Source organism: Hetaerina americana, unplaced genomic scaffold, assembly GCF_022747635.1.
Source record: "Hetaerina americana unplaced genomic scaffold, ioHetAmer1.1.p SCAF_7, whole genome shotgun sequence".
In the NCBI taxonomy this organism is placed as follows: domain Eukaryota; kingdom Metazoa; phylum Arthropoda; class Insecta; order Odonata; family Calopterygidae; genus Hetaerina; species Hetaerina americana.
Genome location: NW_027287316.1, coordinates 44,781,127 through 44,800,650, shown reverse-complemented (window position 1 = coordinate 44,800,650; position 19,524 = coordinate 44,781,127). Strand labels below are relative to the sequence as shown.

General features: G+C 38.9%; 1 protein-coding gene across 1 annotated transcript in view; it reads right to left on the bottom strand.

The window, feature by feature from the left end:
* The window catches only part of LOC139696664 (uncharacterized), a 248,519-nt gene that overhangs the window by 38,950 nt on the left and 190,045 nt on the right, over positions 1-19,524 (bottom strand). The window contains exon 5 of the mRNA XM_071595476.1: positions 12,641-13,487. Coding sequence (XP_071451577.1) covers positions 12,641-13,487 — 847 coding nt within the window. The remainder of the gene's footprint in view (positions 1-12,640; positions 13,488-19,524) is intronic.

Sequence of the window (19,524 nt, the reverse complement as noted above, 5' to 3'; positions counted from 1 at the left end):
ATATAATTTTACCATTAAACAATTCCTTTTTCGAGAAATTATTATCCTATTCTTTACCTAACAATGTCAGAGTATGGTATAGTTAATAGTACCTTACTCTGAAAATCCTAGGGTCCCAAGTTAAGAAAAGCGTATCTTTTCGGCAAATTACCAATTGTTCATTGACTAATGGTGACGGAAATCAAGACACATTCGTTCGTCAATCGATTGTATATTTGACGTAGAAAAATTAAAATTTTGTATTCACAATGATGGGATATGATCAGTTATTGGCCACATCTGTCCAATACCCTTTCATCAAAATTGTTGGATTTTCGTGGAGTGTTCTCAAAAATCAACTAAAAAAATTGGAACAAGTCCTAATTTTTATTTTTTGAAGGTCAGTTTTTCGGTCGGCTACGTATTTCATCATATTGAAATGTGTGTTTTGACAGTGTTATTGTCATTGTACTCCAATGAAGTATCTTTCTTAATATCAGAGAAACATCGCACGAAATCTACAAATTTAATGATTACCTCTGTATAGATAATTCGGGCAATTTTTCACGCGCTCCCCGAATTGCATTATTTTAGTAACCCTATTAAAGAAAACTCTGGTTTCTTTTTTATCTATAGGGAGTAGTAAAAATGTTTCACTCATCTGTTTTACCATCATTTAAGGAGTATTCTTATATTACGATGAAATTTGAATCGACACTCTGAAAATATGGAGAAGTTGTACTTGGATTTTCGGTATAAATACTAAGAGTAATTCATACGCTCAGAAAATCATGATTTTGAAGACAAGAGAGGCTTTACTTTTTAGATGAAAAGTATATCTCTGTAAGGATAGTGAGAAAGCTTGCGGTCCTTAGCTGTGGAATCACTATTCAAATGAATTGCGCTGAGTTAAACAAACTTGCTACACTTCGGATAAGTAAATCTGAATGCGCAGTTAAATGTTCCTAATAATTAGAGGTGTGATTTTCGGACAACTGTGGTTGCCCATGTGGCCATAGGAATCAATAAACTAAGCGTTATAAGCCAAAACACGAATCCATGATTTTTCAGTCAGCAGGTGCGAATTTTTAATTATTCAGGACTACTAATTTGTTTTAATATTATTACTTGAGCCGAAGTGTACGCTTGGAAGAAAATGGGGCCAGAAATCGTCCAAGTGAGAGCACGGACTGTACCCAGCTTAACCCAGGATGAGTTATCTATTCAGCTTGGGTTGAGTAAAACAAGTCTCAACATTTCAAATTTATTCTGCACATTTTTAGAGAAATATGGCGATTATTCGTTTAAATAGATTAACTGAGGTAGTGGTACTCAAGGGTACGTGGCACGATTTATCAATCATAACACTGTCCACTTTAATTGGAGCTGTAGGAGTTTTCTGCTCCTACAGCGGAATTTTCTTTTTCAATTTCTTAAGGAAGGCGCGGACCAAAAGAGTCTTGCAGCCCATCGGACTAGAAGGATTCTTCCGACGCTCATTCCAATCATCGAACAAGGGGCACATCTTAAACGCAGGCGAAAGGAAAGCGCTATGAATGCTCCCGCGAGAAAAAGGTTGGAATGCACATTTTAATATTCACTCTTAAGGTTCATTCTTCCGCGAAGCCTCGACCGACCGCTGACTCGAGAGTCAAGATTCTGCACCATCCCACTTGGATCTCCAAACGCTTCGCCGCTCCACTCCACACACTAATGCATGGGATTCCTTTCCCGCCGACCCGCACAAATGCACAAACACACCCGCGCCCGCCAAATATTCAGCCATATTCCTTTTCGTTTTCCCCTTCCCTTCCACTCACAGGTCTGCCCAAAACACACCACCCTCCCTCGTGGCCCCATGTCCCCCCTTATCCTACAGCGCTTCCCACCACACTCCCTCCTTCCCTCCCAAACATATCTCCCCCACCACCTTCCTCCCTTTCGCCCTACTTCTCGCCCTTTAAAATCGATACGCGTGGCGCACCCACTGAAAGGGGTTGGGGGAGGGGTGGGGGCGAGGCTTTTGGGGTAGGATGGGCGTGGGGGGAGTGGGGCGGAGGGAGAGAGAGAGAGGAGGTGGCGACGTGAGGGTGTAAAAGAGCGCCAAAAAGTTCCGCGCTCCCTCGGAGAGGGGCTGTTGTAGTTGTTGGCAGACCTGTTTGATTTGCTCGATCATCTCGCGCGAATTAGAGTATGTTATGGAATTTCCACGAACCTCGGGAGTAGAGGGAATAGGCTTCTTGATCGTTCATATGGGTTTAAGTTGCACAAACCGATGATTGATTCGCTGGGCCTAGCGTGAGGGGCCGTTTCGACAGGCTTTTTGGAGTAAATTGTATGGTAATAAATTTTCGATAGTTCATCTGAATTTATTTTAAAACATATAGGCCACAGGGGAATATGGGAGAGAAAGGTACTGTCGAACGGCCAGTTTCTAGGAATCCTCATACAAGTATTCATATGCAAATCGTGGTTGAAAGAACACAGGACTTCACATATAACTAGTCCCTCTTAGTACCCTCTGTCACAAATCGCTGCAGTGCATATGTGGCTTAAATGTTTTGCCTCGGGAATTTTAAAAATGGCGGGAGTCATAAAGTGTTTAAATTGCTGATATTTATTGCATACACTCGGTAAAGAGAAACACTTGTCTAGGTGCTATTCATGATAACTTATGTATGCACCATTTCCCATTAGTAATTTCATATTTAGGTTCAGACAAAGTAAGCATAATGAAGTATTCAAGTAAGCAAATCACAAACACGCTATAATATATGTTTTTCCGCTAGAATTGATAGCAGAAACGTTTAAAATCGATAGTGATATTGATTATAATGTACTACGCGAAGAGTTGATGTAGGAAAATTGTGGAAGAATACGAAGAGTATGTTATTCTGATTTTGAAATTGCTAGCTTTCAAAACGGTTTCGTTGGTGTTTTTATTTTGCTTTTATTGTGGCTGAGCTATAACTCACTAAAAAAGAATATTTATATCTGTACGCGGGAAAATTCCTGAAAACTTTCTAACGGCCGTGGAAGAAAATTGGAACTCTTGCGTGCATGATTCGAAAAATAGAAAGAGATCTCAATGAAAAATGACACAGATAGCAGAGTTTTTTTACTCTATCGTGAAATGAGAAACAAAGTTATAGCCATTCATGTTGCTTTTCTGGATTTTTATATTTATTCTGCCTCTGGTTCATTTCGTTCCTGAGGGTAAGCGGTTTTCTGTAACCGATTTGGCGAACAACTGTATAACTGGATTTGGCATAGCCACCCCATGGAATTTATTCTTCAAGTTCCAAAATCGAATCTTATTTTTATATTCATATCGACTATAAATTTTGATGGCAATATATTACTTCCATAGAATCTACTCTGTTTTTTTTTAAGTTACATATTTTTAATAACTAAATTATGCTATTAGCTGAACAACAAATATGAGCCATGGTGTTCACGCCTTTCACGTACGATGCACAATCGCACTAGGAGGAGTTCTTACGTTTTTTGGTGGTTCCCAAAGTCAGCATAGCATGTAGATGCAATCCAATATTTTTGTTTAATAGCAAAGGCATACTCGTTTTATATTAAGAAAAAGCGGAAGTGATTAGGTGTGATGAAATAAGAGAATAATATTAAAGAAGAAAGTTAGGGTTGATAATTTTTACCCTTAAGTTTTAATGTGGACATAGAGAAGGTGATGAACTAGTTCAAGGGAAATATAAGAGGCGGCGTGCAAATAATTGGAGATAGGGTAAGCGTTCCACGATTGTCGGACAATTGAGCTGTACGAGTACTTACAGAAAAGCGAGAGGATCTGAATAGTAATTAGTCTGTGTATAAAATGGAACGAAGACATTCAATCTCAAGATAAACAATATGGAAGGTAATAATGGTAACGGTTCTGCACTCGAATTAGGGAAGATTATCTCTGAAAAAGACAAGTGTAAGGCAATGGAGTAAGTAAAAGAATTTTACGTGTACTGGTAATGAAGTGGTGAAGTTTACTTTTCTAGTTTGTCTGTGAGACGTGGACGAAAGGAGGAGCAGAGAAAAAAAAATATTCGAAGGAATGGAAATTTTTTCCTCAGAAAATTGTTGATACTATGATGTACTGATAGGGTACTAATTGAAAAGGGTTTCATAGAGTGAGTATTGAGAGAAGCTAGAGCTGACAATTGAACAAGAATAATAAGGAAATTAATGTGACACATGCTGAGGCTCGAATTTGATGTTGAATTAAGACCACATTTGAAGGAATTGAAGGTGGTAAGAAGAATTAAAGCGGAGTGCGAAGGATGAATTACGAGAATAAGGTGATGGGTGACGTCAATGAAGGAAACTATCAAGGGATGAAAATATCGATAGATAGATAGATAGATGGATAGATAGATAGAGGTCTTAATTTGGGCGAAATTGAGACCAAATGGTCCCTTCTTCCATTTAACCCAGAAAATATCGATAAATAGGAGGGAAGATTGGAGGACTGTTTCAAACCAATTCTCAGATTGATAACCCGTAAATATGAATGAAGAGAGCAATGAAGAATTCCAAATTATAGAGGATGAAATAATAGCAACAGAGATAGAGCGTCGGACACAGAGATTCAAATATTTGTGCTCTCACGCACCATATACGACTTCAGCACAAGAAGGAAACATTTATGTTACAAAAATCTCTTTATCATAAACTTCATTTCCTTTTTGATGGATGGTGTCGTTGCACCTTTGCCATCCAACCTTTGCGGCTAAAGCTTGTAGGGTATTATGCGTTCCTAGATAAGTTCACGGCATAAAATTGTAAACGATAAATATATTCCAACTACTCATTGCCCGATTCAAGAAGTTAAATCATGCCAATGAAAATATTAATATTGAACTATTGTGAAACAATATTTGCCAACTCTTTCCCTAGATGCATATGATATTCGAAGCAGGAATATCAAAGTTTATTATTATTTATAAGCAAAGATTATTATTATTTATAAGCATAATAATTTCTTGAACAAAGATAATTCTCTCGTAAGGTTGGTTTTACATAAAAGCGTGCAAGTTATAAAAGATTTCCTGCTGATAAGGAGGGTCAAACTTTTGAATAATTTTTCAAAAGTCATATAGTAGTGGGAACTTTTAGTATCGCCACTTTAAGCACTCATTATCAAACTGCACCGCAGTATTACTCTGAGGGAAGAATTGTTTTGAACATATAAAAATAATCAGCACACTTCGCCGAAATACTTAAGTCCGGGGTAATGGAAAATAAGACGCATATGATTTTCTCCTAATGCAATCGAGTTTCCATTTCATTTTTATGTGAAAAATATGATGGAGGCAAATGTGTCCGACTGCTACGCTACCATGCAATTTCATGATATTTCCCGGTGGGAACATCTTTTAACTGTAGATTAGTAAATCAATTTTTTATGCTTCACTTATGCTATGCGATGATGCCATAGAAGCATTTGTTTGGAACGTAATCGGGCGTAAGAATTGTGACTTGAGAATTGGAGCTGAGGCCATCATTTTTGTGTCATATTAGTGCTTGGAGACGAGACATAACTCATGGGAAACGAACCTGATACAGAGGCTTGGTGTATTGTGGATTGAAGAGGGCAATTATTATTTAGGATTATTTTTAAGGATACTTCCAGCAGTGCATCCGGTTCAGTGAGAGGTAGTTCTCAAGCGAAAAGGTTTTCGTGCCGTGAATTCCCTATAACGGAATACTTGCATTAAATATTCGGTAGTCTTAGGGCGAGACTTGACTACGCGACGCGGTAAATGTACAACAGTAACAGTAAACCATTGCAGAAGCCCACAATGCTTCATATTTTATGTCTAATCTTTTTTCAGGCCCATTTCCTATAGTTTTTATTACTCAATGGCTTATTACGCTTAGGGGAAAAAATAACGATCGTAGTAGCAGTAGTTTTTAGGGGAGGCGACCGACAGCTAAGGTCATTTGCGCCATAGGGGATAGAAAGGATGAAGGGTGGAGAGAAACCCGGCGTCGGCATTAGCCTACTCTTTATGAAAGGCGCCAAGGGGTCCGCAGTTTAACGTCCCATCCGACGGACGGCGTACTCACTGAAAGTGCCCTCCACAAAGCACCTTAAGCAGGGATCGAGATACCTCTGAAAAATATTCAACACCGCCGGGATTTGAACCCGCGCCCTCAGGGTGGGAAGCCAGTACGTTAGCCCCCGCACCATCTCATAACGATCGTGTTGGGACTATTTGTAGCTAAATTCCTTTAATACCAATGTGTGAAACTAGCAATATTAGTATTCCTCCTATAATGACTAGGCAAAACTAAGTATGAAAATGTTATGCAATGTGCTCTGAAACACACTCCTTACTGAAGTACCATTCAGATATTGGTGCGTGCTCTTTGAATGGGCGTCAAAAGATACCTACTGTCAAAAATCAAGCCACTTATCTGCGATTACAATACTATTAAACTGAGACCTTGCCGTTTTTAGCTTTGCTTTTGATATGATCGAAAATTGATCGAATTAAAGATGAGTAGAGTTAAAAACTAGAGTATGATAACTTTTCCTTGTTTTACATTGATAAACTAACCTCCTGGAATACCATGAGTAATTTACGTAGGCTCAGAATTAAGCTAAGTGTCCTATGACCTAAGAGGAATTCAAGTTTTCTCATGAGTCTGTAAAGAAATATTTTTCTCTCAAAAGTCATTTAGAATGTCCTTCACACTTAGTCATTGTAATTTAATAATTATACGCGATCCGATTGTTAACATATTTTAAACGTGGCTTTTTCAATGATAAATATTACATTTTTAACTGACAAAATGTTACGTGCATCTATTCTCGTACAATTCACTCAATTTCTTGACTCCACTCCCGGTAAATAAATCTCTCTTCCATCATTAAGATCTTGTACTTCTGTTCTTGATAAGTTTTATTATCCTTGAAGTAATGTTATCTGGATATGTCATGACCCTACAGGTGAGGAAGTATTAGCTATTCGTTCGTTAATGTTCTTGCACTAGATGTATTCATCCATGTCAGATGCCTCAGTTACCTGGAACAGTTTCCTTTGACTATTACGATTGTTCTCAGTGAGGTGCTGTAGAATGTTCGCATGGAATGAAGACCAACAAAAGAGAAATCGAAAGTTATTTCATGATAAGAAGACCTCCATATGCCTTAGTGAGTTGGGAAAATCGTATTTTACAAGGAGGCGATAAATCTCTGCGAATTAGGAAATGCCAGCAGCTTGAAGGTTGAAATGGCACGGATCATTACTTCCTCGAAGGGCGGGAGAAAGAAGGAAAATTTCCCGCCCTCACTTCCTTCTCTCAAGATCCTCGTCCTCCAACCACGCTCTTCCCCAGATCCTGTAATAGCGTCCTAAATGTCTACCGGGACTCGGAAGCCTTTTTCCCATCAAAACTGTCCGGCATACCCCATTCGCCGCGCTAAGGCAGCTTTAGCCCAAGGAAGCTGCGAGCCCATCTCTCGCATCCACCCCGTCCGGAGAAAGGCCCCCAATTGGGATGGGTGAGGGGTTGAGGGGAGGTGGAGACGTGGGTAGGTCGAGCCCGGCGACAGCCGAAGTCACCGGGACCCGCGGGGAATCCCACAAGGCGCGAGAAGCGCGGGAAGGCGCCAGACTGACAGGGTTCCCCGAGCTCCCACGAAAGCTGCGGGCGCGACGCTAAATATACTCCGCGTGACGCTACGCGGGAAATAAACAGAGCACGACGGTCGCGAGGGAAAAGAGAAAGGGCAGAAATGAGTGTGGGGAGAAGGGGGTGAGAATTAGGACATTTGGAGGCGGGGAGGAGGGGGGGGAGGCGACGGAGAAGAAATGAGGGTTTTCGACGGGTTATGCGCCGTCGGTGAAGGTAAACAGGCAGAGGGAGGATTTGGGTGGGGAGAAGCTTTTGGTGACGAGTGACAGACGTAACGGTGTTTAAGGGGAATTCGATTTCTCGTTAATGACGCTGTTTCCTGAAATGTGTTGAAGGAAACCTCTCACGCAGCGCTATATGCAACAGGGTAGGGCCTCTGATTCAAGCCAAGCGGAGCTGTAGTGAGACGTTTCACAACCCTTTAAGAAGCGAAGAGAGGCAATTAAATTGAAAGACTATTGAATTCACTATTATTTTAGTCTCTCCAAGGAAGGAATTGTGAACCAAAGAAGAATAAATTTTTGTGTGAAAATTAATGACGATGTGTGTTCCTCCTCCTCTTAATTAAAGCTGATGTTGTTAAATGGTCCATTGAAAGACGCTAAAAAAATTATAGAAATTACTGCATATTATCAAGTAGCAAAATTAGATGGACATCTTAAAAAAAAACGAAACGGAAATGATGATATTTCCTCTTGAATATTGCGTCTTAGATAGTGGGAGCCGCAGTATGAATCAGAACTGCTCTAACTAAATTGGGTTAGCTGAAGCCACCTTAAATTATTTATCCCTTTCTCTCGATTTATTGCGCAACAAACTGATAAAATGTGCCTGGTTGTAGGATTTAAGGGTAACAAGAACCTTCAGGCATTTGGTTTTATGTCTATCGTAAACTTTTAACTATTCATTGGGTCGCCAAGGGCCAGTCTTAACCTCGTATCCATGGTTGACTTTAAAATTTCAAGGGGTGGTTATTTAATTCTCAGCTTTTGAGTAGCGCCGATGATCCTAGTATACATGCTATACTGCTGACATAATTTGACTTATTTAACTGTCGTGCTGACATCAGGCCTCTTAATGAAAGGGGCTCTTTGATTGAATATTTTTATATAATACAGTGTGACTGTTGTATTTCGGGGTTCAATTCTAAAGGTCGAAATTATGAGTACGAAAAGAATATTAGGATTTATAAGGAACAGTGCCCATAAATATGATGGGAGTCAAGATTAAGTTAACTTTGATCTTTGGCGTTTTGAGTTGTATTTGCAGTAATTTATTGTAATTAGCATTGCGATCTCATACCTGAATACAGGGATTTTAGAATTGATAATGTGATAGAATATAGAAGATAGATAGATGCTGACTGATAGAATAAAGAAGATAGATAGAAGATAGATAGATGCTGACGATTTTTACGGTATAACGTAATCCTCAGGTTTGAATCTTCTATCTATAATCCCTCGGCTGAATATTGACCCGGCGAAAGGGTGGGCTAGAAGATATCGGAAAGCAAGGCAATTAAGAAGGGGATGAGGAAAGCTAAGAAAACTTTCCCCTTAAATAGTACGACCTTGATAGCGCCCATTTTTATTTGCACGGTGCCGAAGGATATTTGGGAGATTCCCGATTCATAAAAATGGCCATTTTGGGCGTCATCGTTGAATTATGCATGCTCCTGCTAAATTCTTCGGCAAAGACTATCACTCGTGGACGCTATTAATATTCAGAAAGTCGTTTGTCTCTCAAAAATAATAAAAATTCCTTCTGTATGGCTATGTTTTTGTCTTTTAAATTCATTTTCGTTTTATGGAAAGAGAGAGAGGCTTGAAGTTACTTTCCCCGCCACTTTTTCGGGTGGTTTCCGGGAAGGGGAAATATACCGGAAGGAGGTTGGAATTACATTCTTTGCCCTCCCTAAGCGGAAAAACGGGGTTAGGGATAAATTTCGGTGGCACGGTTCGTGCTCTTAAAAATAAATCCGTCCGCGTGCACTTTTGCTTTTCTGTGCTCTCCACCTCCTCCCCGTTCGTTGCCTTTCCCCACCAGGCACTCAAGGCGAAGAACCCCTTGCCGAATCCATCCTTGGTCTATATCCTCCTTCCTCCCGCAACTCCACCCTCTCCCCGACTCTGACCTCTTTTTAATGGGTCTTGTCCGCACCGCGTTACTCTCAGAGGAGGTTGGTTGTTACGTGAGGCAATGTCCCGCCCCATGCTTTCTCGGATTCATGCGGGGTAGAGATAACGGATCTCCCAGTTGTGATACATGTTTGTTACGCGTGGGACTCGGTGGCGTTTAATGAGTTTCGCACAAGCGTCGACCTCAGTTGAGCTCATTGGATTTTCTGGATGGGTGAAAAAGTTTTCTTTGCGCCATATCGTTATTCATGGGTCCTCTCTCGCGCCTTGCCGAATGGGGTTACCCTTTGTGCTCACCCCGCCCAGGATTTCTGACCTCTTTCGTACGAATTAGTGCATTCTAATTTCTAGGAACATAAATTTCATTCCTCCCTGTCATTGATGAAACTCGGCATATTATTTATACTTTTCACTGTATTTCGAAAAAATTATCTCTACATTTAAGTTTTCACGAATAATATGTTTTCTTTATTCATAGCACTGAAAAAATGTGTTAGCATGTCGACTGATGAATGTACGAAGGTGTGGTTATCATTCCAAAAATAATGTAGATGTAATCAACAAACCTTCGATAGTTTTTTGGATGAGTTGGAAAGGAGACGAGAAGTGCAAAAGATCCGTCAACAAGTTATCTATTTAACCCAAAGATTATTTTACTTAGTTTCTAGAATATTCAGTCCACGTGTTAGTGTCGTTGTTCATCGGTGTGCTTGCACAGTAGGGTAAGGATATGAAACTAAGGTGAGGTTTTTTTTCAAGAAAAAGGGCGAATGAAGTTCACTAAGCAATCAGTTTACTCGTATGTATTGTGAAGTTACGCATTTCACATTTCTAACTAATCATTGATGAAAAAAAATAAATCTAAAAAGCCATTTGTTTAATGGTCATTAATAACGTTGAACAACATGGATTTCATTAAAAAGGTCAATTCAGTTTTATTCCAAGAGATTCCATCCTTTGGAATACGGGTGAAGTTGCCGTTGTTGAACGTGTATGCTGTAAGGGTAAATTACTTTAGTAAATATGTTACGGTGGAACACTCAGGCGGCGACAAGATCTGTGGAGAAAAGGATAATAAATTAGTATTTCCACGCTGAAATAAACAGAGATGTGCTCCAAACAGGGGTCCTGCCAACAAAAAATAATCACTTCTACATACACCATATAAGATTCACACGTGAGAAACACTAAGATTACTGCTGGCGTTTTTTAAAGAAAGCTATGCTGATTGAGGCAAAGAGGCTGTTTATCGAAGAGCAACTTTTCAAGAGTATACTTACCACTGTTTTTTTGACCTACACGCGTTCTTTCAACCAAGCTTCCCAAGAATATAAACATGCATGCAAGGCATTTCGTTGAGCCACGCGATCGACTTCTCGAAAAAACTCAATCCATTCCAGCTAGATTTCTTAGATGGAATCCTTACGCATTTATTTATTTAATTTCAATGTAATTTTCAAAATTGCTGGAGATAATTACGGAAGCTAATGTACTCCAGAGGACACCTGACCAACAACTAACTTTGAAATATTAGGTAAAAGATACTTTTCGACCCGTGCTTATTAATATTTCCCTTTGTTATACAATTTCAGGATATACGATTACCTTGGGACGATGCGAACCGACTCATTATAAGTTTCTAGCACTCTTTGATAATGCTAGCTGAGTCGTAATCTGGGAAAATTTCCTGAACAATTGTTAGTTACTTAGCTGTAGCAATATGACCCTGGCTTTGATTCTTCTAACTTCAACGCTTAAATTGGAGTTTAGAAGCATCGAATCCTTCCTCAGCTTTTGAGCGACATAACCTTCGTTACATGACTAGATCTGCTTCTTACTCTCTTTGGTCACCTTGAATAGGATCTCTGAAATTCTAACGGCAATTTCCTGTAAAACCCTATATCACTCGATCCTTCACGAAAATACCTCTGCTTTGACGGAAGTAGGGAGTTCTCTTTCAAATTTTAAATTTAATCGGAGTGTTTCTAACCCGAATGGCTGGTAGTTCACCCCTAATTCTTTTTTATCAGATGATGGTGTAGGTTACTGACTACAATAGACATTTATCTAGCAGTCTCAGATCGATATCGTAAATCAAGCGATTTTATTAATCTATCTGGATCAGTTGACTCGGATCGCTTGAGCGCATCAGAGAATCCCCAATGACTCGCGTAGATTGAGTAGTAAATGAGGCGGAATGAAAAAAAAATGTGATTGAGAACGTCTATTCTGCCCATCGACATCATTGACCGATAATATACGATGTATAAATAAAATTACCATATTACATCGTACAATATAAGATGGCTTCCCTCAAACTTTCAAATAACCCGATATTACACAGCTCAACTAGATCTGTACATATTGGAACTGGACCAGAAAAAGAAATAGCTGACATACTTCCTTGGATATAAGATGGATGATTAGGAACCTATTGCATCGATTTTCGAAATCCTTGTTGGTAAAAATGTCGGGCCAAGTCAGCTTGCCACTAATTGCCAGTTCGGAATAAGATCATACCGGTCTGTGATCGCTTGGTAAACGCATTGATCGAGCTTAAACGCATTTTTTGGGTCTTAATCTATGTTTGAAACCCTCGGATATGAGGAATATTCTTTATTAATTAGAGGAGGGATTAAAATCGAAGCAGTGTGCTAGCAGGAACATAGAATTCCTTTCATATTAAGCATAAAAATGTGAAATGAAACAAAGGAGGATCCGAATCTTATCTCCGGTCAAATTGGTACCGGCGGACACTCAGGTTCTCTTCTTCGACCGGTCGAAGGTGATCCTGTGTCTCCGCCGGTGGATGAAATTGAGTGAAAGGTAAGGAAAGGGAAGTGAGGAAATTTTCTACTCACCAGCGTCCACAATGACGTCGATGAGGTCCATGCTTTTGGCGAACGCGTCCCGTAGATTGACATGGTGGAAGGACACGATGGATCCCTCTCTTTTGGCCCTCTCTAAGGCCTCCCTGCGCTTCAGGGCTTTCTCTCTCCTCATCTGGTTCTTGTAGAACTCGGCGAAGTTATTGACGATGATGGGAATGGGGAGTGCGATGACCAGAACCCCGCAGATGCAGCACACACTGCCTATCACTTTTCCCAGAGGAGTGGTCGGGTAGATATCCCCGTATCCCACCGTGGTCATTGTAATCCCCGCCCACCAGAACGTCTCCGGAATGGAAATGAACTTTGTTCCCGTCTCCTCCTTCTCCGCAAAATACGCTAGCGACGAGAAAATGAGCACGCCCATGGCGAGGAAGAGCATAAGCAGGCCGAGCTCCTTGTATGAATTCCTGAGCGTGAATCCGAGGGACTGGAGCCCAGTGGAGTGTCTCGCCAGCTTGAGGATCCTAAGTATCCTCATGATTCGGAAGATCTGCACGACCCTGCGGACGTCTTGGAACTGGTCCGTGGCGTTCTTATTAGTCTCGAGGAGAAAGAGGGACACAAAGTAGGGTAGAATGGCTAGGAGATCTATCACGTTGAGACCGCCCTTGAAGAACTTCCACTTGTCGGGAGAGGCGCTGAATCTCAGGACATACTCGAGGGTGAACCATGTGATGCACACGGCTTCGATCATTGCCAGCTGGGGGTTGTCCACCTGGTTGCCTTTCTCGTCCACCACCTGGAGGCTCGGTATGGTGTTCAGAGTGAGAGCGATGGTTGACAACACGATGAACAGAATGGAGATGACCGCTATGACCTGTTATTTGCAGACGCCGAGAGTCAGTACTCAAATATATTCCTCAAGCAAGATATCAATCGAGAGGGAGCCGGGAGGTAGAGCATTTCAGCCCTCCTTCTTGCCCCTAGTTTCTCAATTTAATCGATGTTAGTAGCCTTGGGTTAACAATTGTTAGTAGATATGGGTTAAAACTTAATTAACTGCCAATTAAATGTATAATTCGAGGAATCTCCGTATCACCCAGAACATTTGAGGCAGTTGATGAAAACTATGCTCCTCTTTCTTCCTATGGTTTTACTTTAATCTTGTGTTCTCTTACTGAGAAAAATATGAATAACTTCTAGTCTTAATTATTAACTTATTCGAAAATTTGAGAGTAAAAACGTTTAGCTAAATTATTGCCTTTCTGATTACACGTAGGTTTTTACTGCGCACACTTGTTTAACTGCATTAGAATTCCTCACGATTAAGGTTATCGGAAAGAAATTGTTCGAATGGACTCATTTAACTTGTTATTTGAGATTGTTTATGAAATAACCTTATTTTTCCTCCTCAGGTAATAAATTATTTCCACCGAACAAACCCTACATGGTCTCTTTGATAAAAATGTTTATCCAAACGCACATTTAGGTCATAAATCAGTAGCCATTCAATAAAATTAGACAATTATTTGGATTGGAATCACTGTGTACGAGCGTGATTTTCTAATCGTTAACCATGGAGGGTTAGAAGATAAAAGATTTAAGGAAAAAACAAAAATGTGTTTACTCTTACGAAGGACACTTTTATGTACTCTCCCTGTATGATGATGCTGTAAAGATATTTTTTTGAGAGCCACTAGCATTGCGTAAAAGTTATTTTGCTGTGTGACGTGAGTTCTCTTTGTTTCTTCTGCTTTGGAGCTGAACTACACTCCTTATTGTATTTTTTCTCCATAAATCTAACAGATAAAACCTCATCAGATTTTTCCCCTCTTGCCCACAATAAGCTCTTAACTGTTAATATAGTTTTCTCCGTAATTTTGAGAAATTTCCTCATGACATTCCGTTGGAATTTTATCTCCTAATGACTAATGTCATAGTTGAAATCCTTTTCACTGCAAATGGCTGAAATCTTTATTGCTCCGACTTAAGCTGCGATGGGCGACAGGGTACTGTGTTCGACAGCTTTAATGCTGACTTGAAGGGTTAATTTTGGAGAGCTATACATTTACGTCGGAGTGAAAGCTGAGCATTGAATAGCCGAGCGAAACGTCTCCTCGGCAGACTTGTTATTCAACTGAGTGAGTCAACCCATTAATTGTAATCATTGGCGTGTTATCTAAGTATTCGGAAGACCTATATCAATCACTATTAGCTCAATAAAAACGGGACCGATCGATTTATTTACATCCTATTCATTTTTATTGCCGCGCCTCGGAAGCCCTAGAATATACTCAGGGGATTATAGGATTTTCTCGACGACACAGGGCAGTCAGGTTTACAGCCCTTTATTTCCATGGTAGGGGCGAGAGTGAGCAAGGAAGCGTGAATGACGATTTTAAAGTCTTGAATGGATGAATGGTTGGAATTTAATTTTTATCTTAGCTGCTGGTGTTTTATTTTCCGAGAAAATCTGTGAGATTTTCCGAAATTTTTCGACTAAGTGAACTAATGTAATAAGACTTGAGTCTTCTTTGGGCTTGAGTCCATCTCGCAGTTATCGAAGAAAATCTTACCTGAAAGCAGCCCAATGCCATTTTTCTTTCTCTTAGATATTTCTAAAATCTATTTAAAGTGGAGTTCTACTTTCCGATATATACCAAGGCGAAGCAGCCGTACTGTCGTTTTACGTGCCACATGTGGAGGAACGTTTCGATCCCACCACAATCCCAATGAGCGAACCGGAGCCAAAAGTTACTCTTAAATCCGTAGCAAACTGACAAAAGGGTATTAGTCACTTTTTTTCTAAGTCACTTTCTGTAATTCATTATCGATATTGTGCAGAAATCCATAAGCATTTCAATAGATTCATTTTTACTAGAAGGCTCTGCAATGAGCAATTTGCCAAAAAAACTCATCAACTGACTTTAAGTTTTGAGAAACCGGCCCCTGCAATAGCGCTGGATGTTGCAGAACCCCGTTTTCCGGTCTCTTTCCTCCTCTTTTTTTTTGTGGAAAACATTGTCCTCGCGCGTGACTCGTCCGGCTCTTATTTACGCACGTTTCAATTATTCGTGTGGACGCTGCATTTCAGAGCGACGGGTCGCTCGCTCCCTTCGCGATGCAGCAGTTGTTTGTTCCTACCCACACGTCTTACCCCTCCCCTTCTCACAATCTGTCCTACTCCTCCACCAAACCCTTTCCCTCATCTTCCCCTGAGGTCACCGAGTTAATTATTCATTGGCGCAGGCACCGAACGCTCATTCTTCAGCTCATCGGACTCGGCTTCTCCTGCCCATTGAACTGGAGGCGTCTACTCCAGGCTAGCCGGGTGGGTCCAAATCCGCCTTACGAAGCGAGGGACATTTACGGTCAGATTCCGTGATGAAGGGCCTGAGGTAGAAACGGTAGGTATAGGAGGAGGGCGGGCGTTGTATGACTGGATTAGGATCGGATGCTGGTAAGGGGTTCAGAACAGGTGAACTAAGTCGAGGGGATGGTATTAGAAGTGAGGAGGGTGTAGAGTTATTGAGTATATATAAAATAAAAGAGAGTTTGGAAAAGAAAGGATAAATGTGTAGAAATACTCCGGGAATGCGCAGATCTAACTAAGAGATAAATAATTTGGAAAAAATAGTTGCGATAAAAAAACAATGAAGTAGCAGACAAATGGTGGAAGGGGAAGGGATGAAATGAATGTAGGAATGAATAATAAGGCGGGGTCTTAATTCTCCAGCTGCTCCAGCATTCAAGCTGTGTTTTAATAGTGGTCAAATAACATTGCCATAGCACGTATCAGGCTGTTAAGTTGCTCCTCTACTGGTGTAACAAAGACCCAGAAACAACTCAGATGGAATGAATCACATAAAACTAGCCATTTATAATTTAAATATCAGAAAATTTTCTCAGTTGCGGTTGTAGTCATCCGTTCATATTTAGGAGATGGGAGATGTGTACGAGAAAAGTTTGAGCGCACCCATATTTTGTAAGAAAAATTGGAACTTTCGTTTCTGCAACATTGCTCTTGTGCAATTCCAATTTTCATATCGTTTTAGCAAAGGATCTTTTGATAAGCTTGTTAGATTAATGCTATTAATCTAACATGGAGATGGATTTGTGCATATAGATAGTTTTCGATGCCTTTCTATGGGAAATAAAAACAGGGTAATGGTTTGTTTTGGTTACACAGAATCTCATCCAATCAGTTACCAAAATCTTGGTCACTAGTTTTCAGTCCCGCCAGTGGAAGGAATCGTACCTAATTAATTGAAATTTATTTGCGCCACTTATCGCCTTATCATAAGCGATTGGTTTGCTTATTTCAGTCCTGCCATTGAAAGAACGACCTTTGACCTGAAGGTATTTTATTAATGCTTTTCCGGGTATCAGTATTATTTTCATTCAGAATATTAATGCAGTCGTTATTCTTCATTATTCACTGATCGACGTTATTTTTTTTGGCATATTCACAGCTTAACTGCCTTGGAACTTTCTTTCTACATCCATTCCTTCTTAACAGTTAATAGGCTTTTATAATATGTCAAAATTCTATTTCTCTTTTTTATGTGGCGTTCCGTAATGTTTCCTTTATTCTTCTGTAATTCTCTATTTTTTTAACCGCCCTTTTTGATTTTTGGCAATCACCTCCAGCACTGATTTACAAAAAAATATAGTTTCTAATAATACCTTTTTCTAAATGTCCACGTTTTTATATCCGTGATTTTCATCACGTACACATACTTTAATATGGATTGCCGACATTAATGGCTTCTAGCTTGTTCTATTTAATGTAACTTCTTCGGGTGCGGAATGAACCACTTATTATCCTTCAATGCATCCTCATCCTTCAGCTTCTACGTGCTTAAAAGGTTCTCGTTTTCTTTTCTGTGCTTTAATAACAACGTAATCAGGAAAACAAAATGCTATTCATCGTTCAATATGATTAATTTTTTGCTTTTTTGAAGCTCAGGAAAAGAGTTATATCCTTTTCTTTCTTTTACTTGCAGTAGTTTATACTGTCCTCTGTTTCCTTCTTAGTGCTATCCTTCGCTTTCTATGAAGATATTTTTTAATTCTAATCGCTTCTAACATGCTTTATAAATTTTTTCTTCAATAAATCTTCTGATTGAAATCGTTAGTGTTTTGGAGACATGTCATAAACTCAAGTTTCTCTGCTAATTTAATATTTTGGCCTTATTAATATATTTAAGTGTATTCTTCTTCCCATTTTCTCTAATGATCAGTCAATTTATTCGTTGATGTCGCCCATTTCTTATACTTAGTTTCTATTATATCTTTTAATTCGCTATCAAATACAATTCTTGGCCCCGTTTTTCTTCTTCCCAGACCATCTTGTATTCCGAAAACCTCTTACACTGACTGAACTTCAACCAAACGTACCAAACGACTTATTCCTTCCTTATGTTACTTTCGTCTTCGAGCACAGTATGCCATATGATTGCATTTAATGGATTTAAAATCGCTTTTTAAAATTGTATATTGCTCCTATTTTCCTTAATCATGCCTTGGTTAATTTTTTTCTAGAGGCTTTCAGTCACTTCCTTGTAGTTCTTTTCGTTGTGCAAGACTTCAGTTTTGGGTCTATCCTTGAAGATTTTTTGATCTCCTTCTTATGAGTATTTAATATTTTTTGAGAAATGTACACACTTCATTCTTAATACTAATGCATTTCTCAATACATAGGAGAAGGAATAGTACACCTTAATGAAGTTATATTTGACACAGAACACGTAACCATTTCTGTTGATGCATGTGAGAACACTCCATTTTTTTCCGGTCACATTTTTCTCCATCGTTCCTTGGACGCTCTTTAAAAAATCTTCCCACATCTCTTTCTTAAGAATATATTAGCATTTCTAATTTATTCGTATTTAACCATCATGTTCTACCTTGTATTGTTTACGGATATCTGTTGTGTTCACTACTTATTCAATTTTCATATGTAGCCTACCGAGTAGAGCTAAATATTGGACTGTGAAAAATCAGTCTCTTCCAGAATTACTGTTTGATGATATTCATTCTTCCATTTCGGTCTTTAACATTCCACAGTCCCTCAATATTTACTCCATTCTGCCTTCTTTGAACTTCCCCGAATAATTTCCTGTCCCTCCCACCGATTGTAAAACGTAATCCTTAGCATTTTGTGAGTGTGTGTGTGTGTGTATATATACATACATATATATATATACATATATATATACATATATATATATATACATATATATATACATATATATATACATATATATATATACATATATATATATACATATATATATACATATATATATACATATATATATACATATATATATATACATATATATATACATATATATATACATATATATATACATATATATATATATATACATATACATATATATATATACATATACATATATATATATACATATACATATATATATATATATATACATATACATATATATATATATATATATATATATATATATATATATATATATATATATACCTCGGTACGTTTATATATACATGTGCATATATATCTATATACACACACGCGTATATACGTATAAACGTACCGAGATAAATGGGCATCGGCGTTTTTGGTTTCCTTATCTTTACGTTACGTTACGACCTTGTAACTTCCTTAGTAACCCAATATTCCAAATTTTCCCATGTAGACTTTATTCGATGATATTCTGATAGTATGTTTGAAGTTAAAATGATCTTTGATTGCTAAGCTCCACCAATAAATCTTATACCATATATATTTTGATCCCTATCCAAATTACCCTAATCTCTTTCCTTCCTTTTATTCATCCAAAACTCGCTTCATTCGATTAATGCGAAGTTTATTCTAGTCTATTTTTGTCTATGTTCGTCTTAGTCCAGTTATTCATACTCTT